We start from the raw sequence: 18,336 nt of genomic DNA, 5'->3' as shown, positions 1-18,336 counted from the left end.
TCTCCTTACTGAGGAGAACTCGTGAGAGTGAGACTATGACTCATAGTCTCACTCTCACAAGATCTCCTCAGTAAGGAGATTACTGCGCGCTGAGGGAGCACTACAGGGAGTGACAGAAGAATGGAAGCAGGTAAGCGGCTGGGGAGGGGCCTCTCGGGGGAATGGAGGCCCCCTTAGCCTGTGGGCATCCATTCCCTTAATCCGGCCCTGGTCAAAATTGACTGAAAATGACTGGAAATTAATGTTATTAAAGTTAATAATAATGTAGGAAGACAAAAAGAGCAAAATTATGTGATTTTAGCATATGTTAAGCTATTTTTTTTAAAAAATACAGATCCAAAACCAAAACACGCAAGGGCTGTTTTGCCAAAACCAAAACAAAAAACTTAATCCAGATCCCAAACCAAAATCAAAACCAAAACAGGGGTCAGTGAACATCTCTAATTAAAATGATTATTTTCATAATAGTATCCAATGCTATTTTACCTGAAATAAATATATTGCTGCCATAAAGTTGTGTTCTCATTCTCACTTTTAGCATCAGAATGTAAGCCATGCTCAGAATTCTCTGCAATCCCCGATTCGCGCAGTGTGACGCCTGATGCAGAACCAAGTCCACCATCCATGGTCACTGGGGAAGTGTTTTTCATGGCAGAAGAAAAGGTAAATAAAGTTTTTTTTTATTTCAAACTGTACTGAACTTCATACATCAAGTGATCCCCACACCTCTTAGCTTGTAAACGCATTGTAACAGGGCCAGCTTTACCTTCTATTTTTTTTTAATTATGATATCCTCAATATATAGCGCTATGCAAAATGTCTGTGCTTTATACGTAAAGGCTCATTATGGTTATAATAACAAATATTTTGTTTGCACCTGTATAATTTACATTCTTGCCAGCTACAGACACCTCTGCAGGGATAAGTGCATACTGCCTGACTTTGTAAAATGTATCCTTTCTTCTATAGAGAATATAGAATAGAAGGTCACACATTTGACAAAGAGACTGCCTTAATTAATTCCTTGAAACCCTATGTGCTTTATCATTTGAAATATGGATGATGTTTATTTAACTGCGATATTTACAGGATGAAAATGTAATATAAATGTTTCTATTCTTTACAAGGTGGAGATCACTGTGGATTTTTTCTGACTTATTTTCTGTGCTGCTTGGTTTCTTCAGAATATTTTAACCAGACACTAGTGTCACCAGCAGATGTCAACACATTTGTAAATTGACCTCATCTACTGTTTGATAGCTACACCTGTATCTCATCAGCTGCCTCTATATGTTCAGTTTTACAAACCTATATTGCCAGATCATCGGGTTCCTTTCCTAACCTGGCCCTCCCTCTATGGTTTTGCCCATTGTCTCTTCCTTCTCCTGCCAAAATCCTTGATTTTGCAGCCAGAATGGTTGTTTTTGCAATTTGCTACTGTTTGAGACTTTGGGGTATATTTATTAAACTGCAGGTTTGAAAAAGTGGAGATGTTGCCTATAGCAACCAATCAGATTCTAGCTATAATTTTGTAAAATGCACAAAATAAATGAAAGCTAGAATCTGATTGGTTGCTATAGGCAACCAATCACTTTTTCAAACCCACAGTTTAGTAAATATACCCCTTTGTGTTAATTAAAGTAATTATTTATTTATTTACATTTGTGCCTTGTTGTATATTGGCTGTGTACTCAAGTCTTGGGCTCTAACATATTCATGGTACTTGGACAATGACAGTATGATCTGGCCAGCAGGCAGGACCTGATTACGGGTTCTGGCCGCCCTAGACTAAAACACCCGTAGTGCCCCCAACCCCCACCCTATATATAGGTGTATAGGAATACTCATGAATATGAGTATTCAGGAGTATGCTCCAGCATTCAAATTTAGACAGATTGTGCCTTTCTCTCTTACCTGTTCTTGCTCATCTCTCTTACTTGTTTTTGCTGCTTTGTTGATGTCTAGCTGGCTTCTAGAGAGTTGGGATCCTGTGTTGAAAATGCAAAAAATATATTATAATGCTAAGTGTTAACAAACCATTATGGCCAGAAAACACTTTCCTATACCACAGGCATATATAGGCAATGTATGAATATTTGTGGTCAAAGAGCTATAATCAAATACAAACTTCTACCTGCCCCATCTCACTTATTTATTATTCTAGTTCCCGCTGAGACCACAAAAATCATCCATATAATTGCCACACAATAAAGGGATCATGCTCCCCACAAAGCTGCTCTATTTTGTAAATAACTCTTCAGTCATTTTCCTTACCCCGTCCTACAGTCATTGTCCCCTCTGCAGCCATTTTTTCTTACCCCCTCCTACAGTCATTGTCCCCTCTGCAGCCATTTTCCTTACCCGCCCTGCAGCCATTTTCCTTACCTCACTGAAGCCATTTTCCTTACCCCCACTGAAGCTATTTTCCTTACCTCCCCCTTTGCAGCTATTTTCCTCCAGCACCCCAGCCTATTGGTTGATCAACCCCTGCCAGCAGGGATAGTTTGAGTATAAAGTTCAGTGCTGAAATGGTTTTTCTGATCTGTCCTTCCACTTTTGTGTTTCTATTCTCCTGTTCTCTGGGCAATATGTATTTTACTTTTTTCTTTTGTTTTTTTCATATTTTTCTGGCTTATTAGCTTGTTTGTAATTAGTTGCTGCTGCTCTTTCCTAGACTGCCATGGGTACCACTCTGTGTTCACATTTAGCTACTCTAAAATTGGTTGTTTTACTTGAAATGTTCCTGCATAGTAGTACCACAGAGACACTCTTTTGAGGGGGCATCAGCAACCATGTTATAGACATCCTCATTCTGACAAATCATCTTCAGTTTGTGGTCTTCTAAATCCTACCCGGCAAACAAAATACCTTCTCATTTTTCATTTTAGGAGCCAATGCCTGTACAAATCACTTAACCTTAATTCTAAAGAATCAGTTAGGGACATTTTCCCAATTTCGTGTGGTCACATTAAGCTCTCCTATAAAACACCTGGTTAAAAAGACTGATTACTTTATTAACCATTTTGACCTCCAACTTCTGGACTACTCATATGGATATATGTTCCCTATTATCATAATCTTCTGTCTGCTCTGCCAGGATCCCAAGCCTCCCCAAGTCTCCAGCCTCAGATCATCACCCCAAGTCTCCAACTAAAGATCCACACCCAAGTCTCCAGCCAAAGAGCTGCATCCCTATTCCAATGAGCATTTGGAATATATATATATATATATATATATATATATATATATATATATATATATATATCCTGATGATACTGGTTTCTCTCATACTGATTCTTCTGATGAAGATTATGGGCTTGATGCAAAGTGGGACATATACAAGTTTGTGTACCATTTGTTGCATGAAATCACTTAACGTATGCACACGCATATACGCCTATGCAGACTTGCAGAATTCTAGTATGCGTCTAGAGAGGCGCCACGGGCACACCTTCAAACACAGGCCAAGTACAATAAAGATGTGTACGCAAATGCAGCAGTACAGCCCTGCAGAAACCTGCATATATGCTGGTTAGGAGATATTTTTTTTGCATCTGCTATAGGGCAGGTTGAAATACTCAATGATGATGATGACTTGTCAGAAACCTGGTCCATATGCTGTTGATGCACAGGTGGACACATTTCAAAATGTGTACGGCTCTGCACATGGGTGTAAATTCAAGATGGTCGTGTACCTAGTTATGGGCTGCCATGGTCCCTGGGCCTAAGGATGCTGCTTCCCTAGTCTTGCGGGCTGAACTGTTACTCAGTCATGAGGAGAACTGCCACAAGTCCATAATTGCTCTTCGCTGTCAGAGGTCTGTCACAGCGCCTAACTGTCAGAGGCCTGTCACAGCTGGTGGTGATGGTGATGGCCTCTGTAGTCTACTTAGGGAAGAGAGCATGATCTTCCTTATCTGCAAAGAAAAAGCCTGCAGTGGCAGTATGAAACCTCTGCTCAGGTGTTTTTTTTTATATATATTCAGACATAGTCTAAGTTTCAGGAATAGCTAAAGGATATACACGGTCCTAAGGATCAGAGATACCAAGTAAGAGGTCAATGGCACTTCATAGGCACAATGGGGTGGCAGAGTTTAAGCATTGCACACATCAGTAGTAAGAATAATGAGTGAGTAGAGCTGGCAGCATTTCAATAGTTGCTACAACAGGCCAGGTGATTAACTTTAAGATAGACAGAATAGCACTCAAGCACATCAAACACCAACGCAACCTGTTTCTCAGGCACCAGACAATTGACGGAGCGTTTGTCTCTGCAACTGTCCTTCCAAAAGCCTGATTCTCAAATTGCCAACCTATTCTGTTTGAGACCCTGAGTTCCTTTCGTTTTGGTTCCCAGAATGTGCCTACCTTGTATCCCTTTACCTATTGAACTGCCTTACCCTGTTTTCCCTGCCGATCAGCTGCACTGCTATTTCATTTCCTTGTTTATTACCTGTAGTCTTTTGACTACTATGTGACTCCTGTTTCTTATTTAGTTATTGTTATTGCTGCATTAAGCCTGACAGCCAATAAGAGTTCAGTTTAGAATAGGAAATTAAATGTTAGGTTCACCGGGCTTGTACAGGGCGACAACTATATTTAAGTCCTTTAAGTTGTTTCAGTATCATTTAGTGTGTGGGAGTGGACTGTAGTAGTCTGAGTCAAGGCATGCACAGTAGCAGTTGTGTTGATGTATACTGTATATTATTTGGGGAATCATAGCAATAACAGATTGTAGGGTCATATTTGGCAGAAGCAACACATGAAAGGGTTATTCAATGGTTTATTGTATAAAGCCTTATGCAACTCTATCTTTGACTACATGGCTCTGAACTACAAGCAATGTAGGTTTAGTTATATTAAACAATGTTTTGGCTTCAAAGGAGCAATTTTTGTAATGCAGACTACGAATAAATGTTTTAAATTTATTTAACATACTTAATTTTTCTGTTAGTGGTGCTTTAAAAATTAACAGTTTATCTGTACCAAACAGTAAAATAAATTTCACATTGTGAGATAAATGAAAGAGGAAGTATCTCAAAATCGTGTCAGTTATGTAATGTGGAAATTACCCTCAACATATTCTTTCAATATAATTGTACTATATATAACGTGGTACAGACTCTTTATCTCTCCTCTTTGAGAATCGAGTAGCATAAGGTAACGTATTTTGAGCCTGATGCATTAGAGCACGTGTCTGCTGGTTTTGAACATTGTGCTCAAAATCACTCTGCGCATGCGCGTCCTGTTGCTAGGCAACAGGACGCTACTCGGATCGTCGCTGCCGGGCGATGACATCGCGCCACCGGCATTCCCATTGGTCCTCTGTACTATTTTAGTCTGACTCTGGCACCAGCATGAGTATTAGGTCTATCCTGCTCCAGCGTCCTTGTTGTTTTTGGCTAGTCTGACTATTCCTGCTCTCCTTTGTTCTCTGCTGACCCGGTTTGTCTGACCTCTCTATTGGATTCTCCCTGTGCATTGTTTACATTGGAAGTTACCGACCCGGCTTGTTTGACTACCCTCCTGGATTCCTCCCTGTGTACCTCCATAGCTAGCATGTTACCGAACCGGCTCATCTGACCACTCTTGTACCGCGCTATACGGCTCAGTAAAGGACCGCAACTTGTGCATCTCCTGCCACAAAAACTATACCTCCTTGCAGGGGTTCCTGGAGAAGACCTGAGGACGAGTTATACTCTGCACCTTCTACTTGGACCTTTGGGAATATTATGGTTTGGTTTTACACATGGTCACAAGCATTATTGGAGTGCAAGCTTAGAAGAACAGATGAAGACATCTGATGGTAAGTACTTGTTTTTTTTTTTTATTATTTTTAATAAACAGATGTAGTATTAAAGAGAGTGTTGTATCTTATTTAACATTTTTCTTTGTGGTATTGAAGGTCACAGCAAGCCACGGGTGCCAGTGCATGCTGGCACTTGTGGTTCTATAACACTATTGCCGTGACAGTTATGTTTGAATAAACTTGTATTGTTCATTTTATTTATATTATTGTTACAATTTATTCATTATACTATTACTAGGCGTTGTTACAATATGAGTAATGAATAGGTTTGCTGAAACAGAAAAATGCAGTGCATCTTTCTAAAGCAAGAGCTTCACATTATTTGTAATTTCACTACGCAATGTGCTAATCAGTATGTACTACACAATCTATATTTATAGTGTACTTCTGTTTTTAACTGAAACATCCACTTATGCAACCAATTATTTGTCAGAACAAAAGTAAAACTAATGTATGGAACTTCAGATTAATGTAAATCTGATGTTGTGACTGAATAAACTGATATAGTTATTGGAAAACTAAAAGGATACAGAATGTCCCAAATACCAGATAGAAGAAAACGTAAATAATTGCTGACGTTAACTAAAAATGTCATATATATATATACAGCAATGATCACCACGTGCCTTCTCTTACAGTCACTATGAGATGCACTGTGAGAGTTGGCATGCGGTTAATTAGTGATGGCTGCACTTTAGATCAGCTCTGTGCACTAATTCCCACATAATAATTTTTCTCACAATAAAAACCTCAGTATATGGTAACATATGATCCTCACTAACAAGCTGTATCAATCTCATTATACATAATTTTGTGTCACCTACAAAGTACCAGCTGTGGTTCGATATTTGACATAGTATTCAATCCGTAATACTTATTTGATGTATTAATGTTTATTTGTATTTAATCAATTAGAATATGCTTTATTCATGAGTTTAGTTTTGAGTCTTCACAGTCGCGGAAAGTACAGCTCTATAAGAGAACTAGAAGCAATGTTTTACTATATCACATGGGCTTGGATTACAGCATTTTTCAGCTAGTGAGCAATATTTTGCTCTGCAATGGTTTCCCCAAGCCCAACAATAGTCCAGTTGAATTGTCAGAGTGTAAAACTAGCACTGTACACCCTTCTCTCGGTCCTGATGAATTGAGTCACCTATCGGTGGCCAATCTCCTACTTTGGTGATTTCCACAGATTACTAGGTGGCAGTACCTGCCTCCAGGGCTGCCATCAGGGGGGTTACTGGGGGTACTGTTGTATCGGGCCCGGGCTCACTAGGGGGCCCAGTGGCACAGACTTACGAGGGGTCTCGCTGTCCTCCAGTCCCCGGCGTCCCCGCTGCTGCCGTCAACCTGGCTGAATGCAATTGCAGGGGAATGATTAATCCGCCCCTGCGATCATGTGATCTGCCTGTGACAGCCAGGGGAGTTCCTCAAGGCTCTTTTATTGTCCCTCTTTATCGAACTGCAACATGGAGATGCAAAAACGGGCCCAATAAAAATATAGGAGGGGATCTACAGAAAAAAAATTGAAGGTCCATTATTGCAATTTCACATAGAGATAGATATTTATCTTATGTGCAAAATAATAAACTAATTGGCACCCCTTGCACTGTAACATGGCTCGATGCACAAAGTAAGTAAAGCACCGTAAAGTGACTGTCACGGCTATGGATATTTTATGGATCCCCAACCTCTACAAGGATGATAAAAGCAGAGGATGGTGGAGACAGAACCCGCTGGGGTTGATAGTTCAACTTGGGAGCAGCACAAGGAAGAATACACAGACGATGATATAGTGTTGCAATTTAGTATATTAATTTGATGATGCAGCAACAGTAGATAACAGATGTATATATAAAACTGGGCTGAGTACACGGCAGTTCATAAAACAATACAATCACGGAAGTACTTCAGATGGTAACCATTAGCAACGGCATGAAGATAGGCAGTAACAGTTCAACCCTGAGATGGTAATATAGAACACTTGAAACCTTCACACCACACACAGCAATAAAGGAGAATCACTGACACAGCTAAAAGTCCAATATGAATAGTAGATAGACTTGGCTGATCCAGATGGAATATGATTCACTTTAGCAGATGGTTTACAGGTAATGTAATGGTTCAAACAGCGGAACAGGAGATGTTAATGCAGTCCAAGAACTTGGGTAATCTGGAAACATGCAATGGAATGTTGCTTAGAAGTATAGCGTGGAAATAACAGTCCAACTGTGCGTAACACTAGGAGTCACAGATAATCCAAGTTCACCAAGAGGCGTGAGTTCATTACTAACAAGATACAGCTGATAACGCACACAACTTGAATAACGGAACTGGCTACTAGCTCAGCAATATATTCTTGAGAACAGTCCAGCAACTTAATAATCAGCAGAGTAGTAATATAGCCGTGCCAGACATAGAACCACAGATGACAAGATAACTTGATTGTAGTTCAATAAAGAATATAGACAGCTGAGCAGAGAGGTATTTGAGCCAAATATGAGCGCAGATGTAATAGGCAACTCACGAGACAGTTCAGTGTGCAGATGGAAATCAACGGATAGTTTCAGCTTGTAGATGACCACGAACTGGTATACAGCGGATCCCATGAGAGCAGTGATGACAAGCAATCTCGACAACCGATAACATCCAGGAGAAGTCAAAGAGTCAGGGATGCAGCCAGAACCCATGGCAGTGTGAGTAACATGAAGATCAGGCAATGAGTCCCTGATCACAGGAGGTTGAAATAGTCTTCAGGAACCAATAAGCTTCGGAAGGAGGTCCCAATTAGGATAACATAAAACAGCCATAAAAAGGTAAAAGCTCTGAAGCAGAAGACAAGCACCAACATAGTTCTTTAAAGGGCAAGTCACACGCTAGCACCTAGCTATGGGACCGGCGTGTGACAGTGACACTTTGTTAAACCGATAATGAGTAATAAATGCAATAACATTATTACCTGACAAATAAATTGTCACTATTATTGTTGCTGGTGTAATTAAATGAATCTAAATTATACCTAAATCTATCTAAATTATATTATTTATAAGATAAATGCACACAGTGCCTGGGAGCGTACGAGACATGTACACTTTTATGTTAAGGTAAATTAGTGTTTCATTTAGCATATGGAAGTTGTGAGGCATTAAGATTTGCATTTTGCATTTAATGACATTATAGAAAATGGGTCAGAAGCACTTGATTCATTTGAGTAGGAAAAAAGGACAAAACAAAACAGAGAAATGTTCTAAACAACAGTTTGTCACATTTGCCAAAACATGTTTATAACAAAAACACTAGTTATCAGAGTTGTCTTTACTATATTTATCATTTAAATGTTTTCTTATATTGGTTGAAATGCACCTACAAATGTCCTTTCACCTATAACGTGCTCCTGGAAGATTCAACAAAAATATGTTTTAGGAAGTTTAGGTCAAGGCCCGACACCCACCACCTCCAAGCAAAGGATAAAAATCTGAATTTATGATGGAGAAATACATATTTTGTCCTGCCAATTATATCACATTTTTGTATGTGGCTGACGGAGGGGGAGTGTTCATGGGGGGCCCTGCCTGTTTCATTTGTACTGGGCCCCACGATTTCTGATAGCAACTCTGCCTGCCTCTACAATTTTTAGTTTCATGTCTCTGCCCTCCACTGTTTCTCCTCATTCCAATCGGGAGCTGCACAAAAATGGCAGTTACAAATAGCTTCTTTAACATTGATGACTATAAATGCTTCTTTCTTACAGTAGCCACCCACACATTCCCCACCAACAGCTACAATTCTTATTCTGCTACCTTATCTATAAAGTGGTCCCCACACCTCTTAAAACTCATTTGGGCAGGGCCATCAATGCCTTATGTTTTCTGATTAATATGATGGAACTTTATAAATGAGCAATAATAATAATGCTAAACAATTTAATGAGGAAAGGGATGCTAGGGGCATTGTGGAGAATGATTTAGGTAATTTCAAATTATTTTTATATGTAATTTAGTATAAGGGAAAAAAATAGAATCCAGGAAACAACAAGTCCCAAACAATCTGTACAAAATCATAAGTCTGTTATTCAATGTTTGAAAAATACACAAGTTCTATAATACATTGTAATACTTTTTGTATTAAGTATATGTATAGTATATGCCTTTGTGAGTGGATAAATACTAATATTGAGATTTATATCAGATCTATGAGAGCTATGTGTGAATGCATAAGCCAATTTTAAAATGTAGTGCACAATCTCTGAACACGACTTTCCCCCAAAGATACATAATAACAGCATCAACTGCTGAATTTACTGATCACTGTGACAGCCACTATAAATATACTGGGCCTGATTCATTAAGCAAATAAAAATGAGTAACTTTACACCTTGACAAATCCATGTTGCATGGGAGGGGTTGCCAAATTTAAAATATGGGGAAAGATTTATAGTTGGTGAAGGGCATATCCTATATCAACTTTAAATTTCAGTATAAAAATAAAGCTATCAAGTATTTGTGTGCTAGATGAAAAATCAGCCAGTATTTATCTTATGTGCAAAATAATAAACTAATTGGCACCCTTTGCATTGTAATATGGTTTTGTCCAGGAGATAATTTACTCATTTTTTTGCGCCTTACTTTGCTTAATGAATCAGGCCCACTGTGTATACTGTATTGTAGATCATTTTGTCCCCAATGTAAAGCAACACATTTCTGAGACTTTTTACAAGTGCTGGACATCATAAATGTAGCTTGTTTGTAAAAATATTTACAGAGTTTTTCATAATAATCAATAGGAGCTTATGCAGAGTAGGACCTACACCTGTTTAGTCGTTTTATTGGGATAATTGCTTATTCACCTCTCCAGCAATTAACATTTCCTTAATTCTTCGCGGCTATATTACATGATTTAGCGTCCTTTTGTTTGTGTGACTTTTTTGTTTTTTTTGCAGCCAGGCCAAAACAGTTTTGGAATTCTGTAGAGGTATGAATTTTTATTTTTCAATTACACCACATAGTGAATGCATGTCATGCTAGCAACGCGCATGTCATCAAATGTCTCTGCTTTCTTCATTTAAATTTTTCCTTAGGCTTATGTAATTGGGTATGGTTAGTGTACTGAAACTGACATTTTTTAAACTAGTACTGTAAACACACTACTCTGTCTTAACATTTATTTAATATACTGTATTTTTTTGTCTCTCATCTTTTGTGCATTGGAAATACAATATACTAGGAACCATGTAAACCTTATGTAATTTTTTTTTCTTTTGCAAATTTATCATATGTATTTATTGTGATCATATATCTCTAAAGCAGCACATTCCTCAGACTTTAAAGCATCCATAATAACATACTATTGAACCACACATATAGGGGGGTATTCAAACGGCCGCAAGTTTTTTTTTAACAATGCGTTAATTCATTTTGACGCTGTTTTGTATAATTTTTGAGCTGGTCAACTTTACCCACGATTCAGTCGTGGGGAGCTGGTGCAGGGCTGGCAAGTGAGCCGCGGCGAGAGGTGTCCAGTGATCAGGCGGGAGGCGGCCATTTTGAGGAGTGACCGTGCGGCCTTAGAGTCAGCGCCGGGGTGAGTTTGCACCCCCCTCTCCTCGGTTCCTGAGATTGGGTTCGCCGGCGGACCCTCCCATTTCCCATCCTCGTCCCTTCCTCACTGGATCTCTGGCCGTATTGCCCCTGGTGCCCTGCCTGCAATAAGTGTGTCTGCACTCTGGACTTTGTTTTGGACTGAGTTTTGTTCTTTATCCTCAGAGAGAGATACTGCATGGTCAGTGTACTAAGTTACTGTCCCTGGCATAATAAGTAAAGTGGGGTGCTGCTACCACCTAGTGCCGAACCGACTTTTCTGCCTTGTGTTTTTTGACACTTGCTCCAAGACATCTCACGAAATCTTGAGTGTTTATAATTGCAGTGGTGCATTTTTAGATACTACATTTATCTGCATGAAGAACAGCTTGGCTTGGTTCCTGTTATAGCGCAAGTGTCAGAGTTACTGCTTCTTCCCTACTCAAATATGGGTAAACTCAATGCTGCAAATGCAGCTGCAAAGCTGCAGAAATATGCGCGAACATCCGCAGCACCTCCTCCTTCGGAGACATCCAAGTCTGCAAGGTCTGATACTAGTGGAACTGATGGCTCCCCTACATCTACAGAGGAACCTAATTCCATCCAACAAGACCTCCTCGCTATAACTTCCGCTGAAAAGCGAGTTACAGACTGCATTGGGGATATACAATCTTATCTCTCTCTTATTCGACAGGATCTACAAAAAATGAGGGAGAGAATGGGCAAGGTGGAACATCGAATTTCCTCGCTTGAAGATGCAACAGCCCCTGTTAGAGGAGAAATTTTGGACTTAGCCACGCAAGTTAATCTGTGTAAGCAAAAAAATGTCCGATATGGTGGGCCGACTCCGCTGAAACAACGTCTGATTTGTTGGTCTTCCTAAACATGCGGAAGGATCCACTCCTGAAACCTTTCTTGAGACCTGGCTAGTGCAGGAATTTGGACGAGAGGCCTTTACTGCACAATTCGCAGTTGAACGTGCCTATCGCCTCCCACCACAGGCCCCTGCGCCCGGGGCTCTGGCCAGTACATTTATAGCCAAGCTGCTCCATTATAAAGTTTGAGACACTATACTTTGATTGGCCAGAACACAAGGATCTCTCAAATATGAAAATCATACGGTGTCAGTATTTCCAGACTTTGATGTCCAAAAGAGCAGAGCCCAGTTCACCCAAATCAAGCGGTGACTTCGAGAGATACAACTACCTTATGCCATGCTTTTCCCTTCGAGGCTCCAGGTGGATGCGGACGGTCGGACCCATTTTTTCACCACTCCTAGTGAAGCTGCGGTCTGGCTGGACAGAAGGCTGTGTGTGGACACACAGGCGCGATGAGATTAAATCATGGTTTGAAAAAACATGTCTCATATCAATAAGCATTATATTTTGTTAGTGATTTAGAGCAGAAGTTTTAGTGCCTTACATGTCCTATCACTTAAATTGTAGAGTGCAGAGGCTATACTAAGAGAAGGCCCTGTGTCGCAAGCTCCCATTAATATTGGTAAGGTTGTTATAGTTTCTTAGTTGTTTAGTTAGACATGGGGATGGTATACCATTGTTTTTGTCTAGGTATGCAGGATGAGGGTGGGAGGCTGGGGAGGTAGATAGGATGTTTAAAGAAGTTCTGCTAATATGTTTATCGAATGCCACATTTTCTGTTTATCACTTTGAATTTGTAAGTTGTTATGTGCTTTTACAATATCACATGTTGCTGTACTTCACCCTTCGGAATATGCTGACAGATGTTGGGGTCTCCTAAGATGAAAAACAGGGGGCTTCGGCTCCTTACGTGGAACGTAAGAGGTATTAACAACCGTACTGAAAGGTCTTTGGTCCTGACACAAGTAAAAAATGTACAACCCAGACATAGCCTGCCTTGCGGAGACCCACTTGGTGGGAGTTAGGGTCATGGCCCTGAAAAAATCTTGGGTGGGCTGGGTATATCACTTGGTGTATTCTTCATATTCGCGGGGAGTGTTGGTATTGATAAAAAAGAATCTAAGGTTTTCAATAGAAGAGGTCCAACTAGACCCCCTGGGAAGATATGTGTTCCTCCGAGTATTGATAGACAATTCTCCTTTTATTCTCCTTGCAGTGTATGTCCCCCTGTCGTTTAATTCGGAAGTAATCAAGAAGGCCTCCAAATTTATTGCCCTCTCACCACATGTGGCTTGGGGACTTCAATGCAGTCATGGATGAGGGTCTTGATAGATGGAGAGAGTCGGCTTCTGGGATGGGTGGCGGGCCCTCCTTGTTTGCCAAACTGGTAACGGACATTGGATTAATAAGTGTTTGGAGGTCTCGCAACCTCTCTCAGAAAGTGTTCTCCTGTTACTCGTTATCCCATCATGTTTTCTCTCGCATAGACCTGGCTTTGGTATCCAATAGGTTGGTCCCGTTGGTTAGAGAAATTGAGTACCCATCAAGGGGAATATCTGACCATTCCCCAATATTGGTGGTTGTGGTTCTGACTCCTAATACTGGATTTAGTAAATTTTGGCTCACTCAAATGGGAACAGGTAGAGGCTTGACAGGGGACTGGGAGGGATTTTTCTCACATAATGCTGCCACGGTCAGGCCGCCGGTCCTCTGGGATGCCTTTAAAGCGTTCCTTCACGGCACGCTGATAACCTGGGTGGAGATACAAAAGAAGTCCTCCAGGGCAGAGAAAACAAGATTAGATCAGGCTTGTAGAGACTTGGAACATCTATATTTGACCTCTAGGCCTGGTTACATTCACAGAAGAATTGGACAGACTACATGTTGGACAAATCTACATGTAGACTTCTCTTTTCCAAACATACTATGTACTCACAGGGAGATAAGAGTGGTAGTCTCATGGCATATTTGGCTACAACTGAGCTGCAACCCCAAACCATAACCGCCATTTCTGATTGGACAGGGAGTATCCAATGTGAGACTGAGAAAATCGCCATAGTTTTCCGAGCCTATTATGAAAATTTGTACATCTACGGGGCAGACTATTCCACTTCACAATTAGATGAATTTGTGTCACTGGTGCATTTACCTTGACTTTCATTGGAAGCGGGGGATTCCCTAGAGGCTTCTAACACTTTGGAGGAACTTGAGGCAGCCATAGCTTCCTCTCTGTGCAGCAAGGCCCCAGGAGTGGATGGGTTGCCCATGGAGCTGTACAAAACTTTTAGTGCCTTTTTTGTCTCTACATTATTAGAGCAATATAATAACTTCTACAAAGCTGCCGCTTTACCGCTACCCATGTCTGAGGTAGTGATAGTGGTCATCCCTAAACAGGGTAAAGACCCATTGCTGCCTGAATCCTATAGGCCTATCTCCCTTTTGACCACAGATGTTAAGGTTTTGGCAAAGGTACTCGCTATGAGACTTAATAGGGTCATTAATCAGCTTATCCACCCAGACCAGACGGGGTGCATGCCGGGGAAGTCTACTGCCATTAACCTTCGCCGACTTATACACATTTCCAAATGCCCGGTGGATATGGGGACGGGGCAGTGATAGTATCACTAGGTGCAACCAAAGCTTTTGACTCTGTAGAATGGGAGTATTTATGGGCAGTCATGACAGGGTTTGGTATAGGTCCCAAGTTTCTGTCCTGGGTGAAGCTGCTAAACTAGGCCTCAGTGGCCAGAGTCAGCGTGAACGGTCATACTTCTTCCCCGTTTGCATTGGGGGAGGCACAAGGCAGGGGTATCCCCTATCGCCAGCCCTGTTCACCATAACTATAGAGCCTCTGGCCTGTATGCTAAGGACATATCCGGGAATCTGTGGACTCAGGGCTGGGGATGGGGTTGACAAGGTTGCACTCTATGCTGATTTTTGCAAGATTCTGGGCCTTTCCTGACCTCCCTGTTGTCCTTGATAGAGGAATTTGGTGGCTTCTCTGGCCTGTAGATAAACTGGGATAAATCTAATATTTTTCATATTGGTGGGGAGGTCCCGGAGAACATTATTGGGTCCCTCCCATTGCAATGGACTGTGAAATTTAAGTACCTAGGACTATGGATCACTAAAGTACACACTGATTATATATCTCTTAACATCGACCCAGTTATTACTTGTCTTCAGGCCAAGATATCCACCTGGACTAGACTCCCTTTATCGGTGTCGGGCAGGATTAACCTGATCAAAATGGTTATGCAACCGAAATTCCTGTATCCATTGTATCACTCCCCGGTTTATCTTCCAAGGAGGATCTTCTCCCAAATTAATAAATATATGTCCTCTCTGGTCTGATGGGAGAAGCAAGCGCGAGTTAGGCTTACTTCCCTGTGTCATCCTACAGCAGCGGGTAGCCTGGCTCTCCCTGACTTTAGGGCTTATTATTTTGCTTTGCAATTGGCTCATCTTAGGGACTGGGTTGGGGACTCATTGACACCTGTCCTAGTTAGTTTTTTGAAAAATTGTGTGGGCTTTAATAGATCTCCTATACAGACCCTGTTAGGCACAAAAGATACAAAAACAGTCCCACCATTAATTAAACAAGCTTTAATGATTTGGGGTGTTGTGAGAAGGGCGATGCGACCCATTGGGTTGGACGAAGATACTCCAGTATGGGCCAACAGTACCTTACCGGAGCTTTACAAATTAAAATTATTTCCCAAATGGAGAGATGCAGGTATCACTTCCCTGGGGCAATTATACTCTAGTGGCACCCTTAAATCCTTTGCAGAACTACAGGCAGATTTTCATTTACCAAACAATTTATTCTGTACATATTAACAATTATGACATGCCCTGGAGGCTCAGTTTGGTAGCTCCCCTCTCGTCTTCACTCTTGACCCTCTTCGCTTACTTCTTAGACGAATTGGATCCACAAAGACCATTTCATTGTTATACTCCAATATATTTTCTATACTTACCTCTGATGACCTACCTCGTCTGCGACAGGGGTGGGAGGGGGACCTGGGACCTTTTTACCGATGAGGACTGGACTTATTTGCTTGACAGTGCACGAGAGGCCACCTCATGTACCAGGTATTGACATGTTCAGTTGTACATTTTACATAGAGTGTATTTTTCCTCTGCAGGCTGCTGCAGATGGGTGCCAAATCCGACTCTAATAGCCCAAAATGTGCAGGATTCTCTGCTAATTTCTGGCACCTGCTCTAGGGTTGTCCTGTTGTACGGGACTTTTGGTCAAGGGAGGTGGATTGTATTCAAGATACAGGCATAGATATCACACTATTGTACCCCAAGACTTGTATATTTGGTTGAGGGGTCAGACTGTTATTGGATAGATCGGAGACCAGATATGTCTTTAACCTCCTCGCTTTAGCCAAAGTTGAAATCGCTAGGGCATGGATGGTACGTGAGGGACCAGACTTTGGTCCCTGGTTGGTTTTGGTAAATGCTGTAGTGGGGGATAAAAGATTCACATATCAGTCCCTGGGTACCATGCCAAAATATTACAAGTATGGTCACGATGGGTGAAATCGAGGTATGCAATTGACTCCTTGGTAGCAGATATGGATCCTGTCTAGAATAAGGTATAGGCCATTTCTGATATGTGGTAGAGCTTCACTTGACATTAGTCTCAAAGCGAGAAATACTTTTATCTGTTCTATAGATGTTCTCTCCTGAAAGGGTCTAGCCCTAGTACTTATACGTTTCTTATGTAAGAAGGAGTATGGAGACCTACCTGACATACTGTAAGCATAAGTAAATGTATCTTGCTGAAGTTATATACATTGATATTAAATAGCAGTTATTGCATGTCACCAAAAAGCTCAACTGTTTGTTATATTTCTTATAATGGAGGTCTTGATTTACAATTGACATGTGCAGTGTATTCTCTTGTAGAACTACTTAATTTATCTTGTGCTTTAATTCTCTTTGTTTTTCTCGTTTGCTCTCTGTTTTGTGTCATAAAAATCAACAAAAACATTTGATTTAAAAAAAAAAACGCTCGCTATAGAAATTAAAAACCAGAGTGGGTTTTTTTGTTTTTTTAACACTGCGGGGAAAAAAAACCTCTCAGTCAATTGAATACCTCCCATGGTTTTTTTTTGTAAAGTGTGTTTGTTCTACATTTAGGAGACAGTGCCTACCCATTCCGATCTTGCGCCTCACTCCCGTTTTAAATTCACTCATAGACCAACAGGTCGCATACAATTCAGTCAGACCTCCACCAGGTCAGTCATAGAATGAACGTTTGGGCTTCTCAAAGCCCATTTTCGTTGCCTTGTCTGGTCTCTATGAGCCAAATGTTGTGCAAGACATTATTGGCCTATCACAATTAGGAATGGGGTGCCTTTTGAGGAGGAAATGGAGATTGTTGGGGATGAGAATGATGATTGTAAACTGAATCCTTCCCCCATGGGAGAAAATTTACAGCTTTCAAGATTATTATTCTACAGTATTTTAGTTGTAGGTACTAACTAAAAATACATATTCTGAAACACAAATACTGCAATTGTCCAATTTTATCTTTGTAATTTAAAACCTCAAATAATTGATTACCTAAACCATATTAATATTGGATTCAACTTTGACACAATTATGTATGTATGGTTATAGAATACATGTTACATGAAAATTTTGCTGAGATGTGTTAGTTGAGTATTTTGACACATGTTAATTCCAATAACATACTCTGATTTTGTTAATGACTTTCCACTGATTCCTGCATATAGCTTATATTTTCAACCAAATGTATTGCCCATCTTTACCAAGAGCAACATATACTCTGCTTTAATATATATATATATATATATATATATATATATATATATATATATATATAGAGAGAGAGAGAGAGAGAGAGAGAGAGAGATATAAATAAATATATGTGTATATATATATATATATATATATATATATATATATATATATATATATATATTTGGGAACCACCCTGTGCCAAGCACCCTATTATCTGATCCTCATGGTATACCTGTTGATCTTTCACCTCCTGGATTATTTTTTTTATTGATTAAAGAGAGCTGTTTGG

The 18,336-nt window shown here is 40.4% G+C and overlaps 1 protein-coding gene across 1 annotated transcript in view; it reads left to right on the top strand.

The window, feature by feature from the left end:
• Positions 1-18,336, top strand: part of ARHGEF18 (Rho/Rac guanine nucleotide exchange factor 18) — a 261,370-nt gene that overhangs the window by 65,300 nt on the left and 177,734 nt on the right. The window contains exon 2 of the mRNA XM_075204679.1: positions 539-663. Within this exon, the coding sequence (XP_075060780.1) occupies positions 539-663 (125 nt within the window). The remainder of the gene's footprint in view (positions 1-538; positions 664-18,336) is intronic.

This window comes from Mixophyes fleayi, chromosome 1 (genome assembly GCF_038048845.1).
Source record: "Mixophyes fleayi isolate aMixFle1 chromosome 1, aMixFle1.hap1, whole genome shotgun sequence".
Taxonomy (NCBI): domain Eukaryota; kingdom Metazoa; phylum Chordata; class Amphibia; order Anura; family Limnodynastidae; genus Mixophyes; species Mixophyes fleayi.
This window is presented reverse-complemented; position numbering and strand designations above follow the sequence as displayed.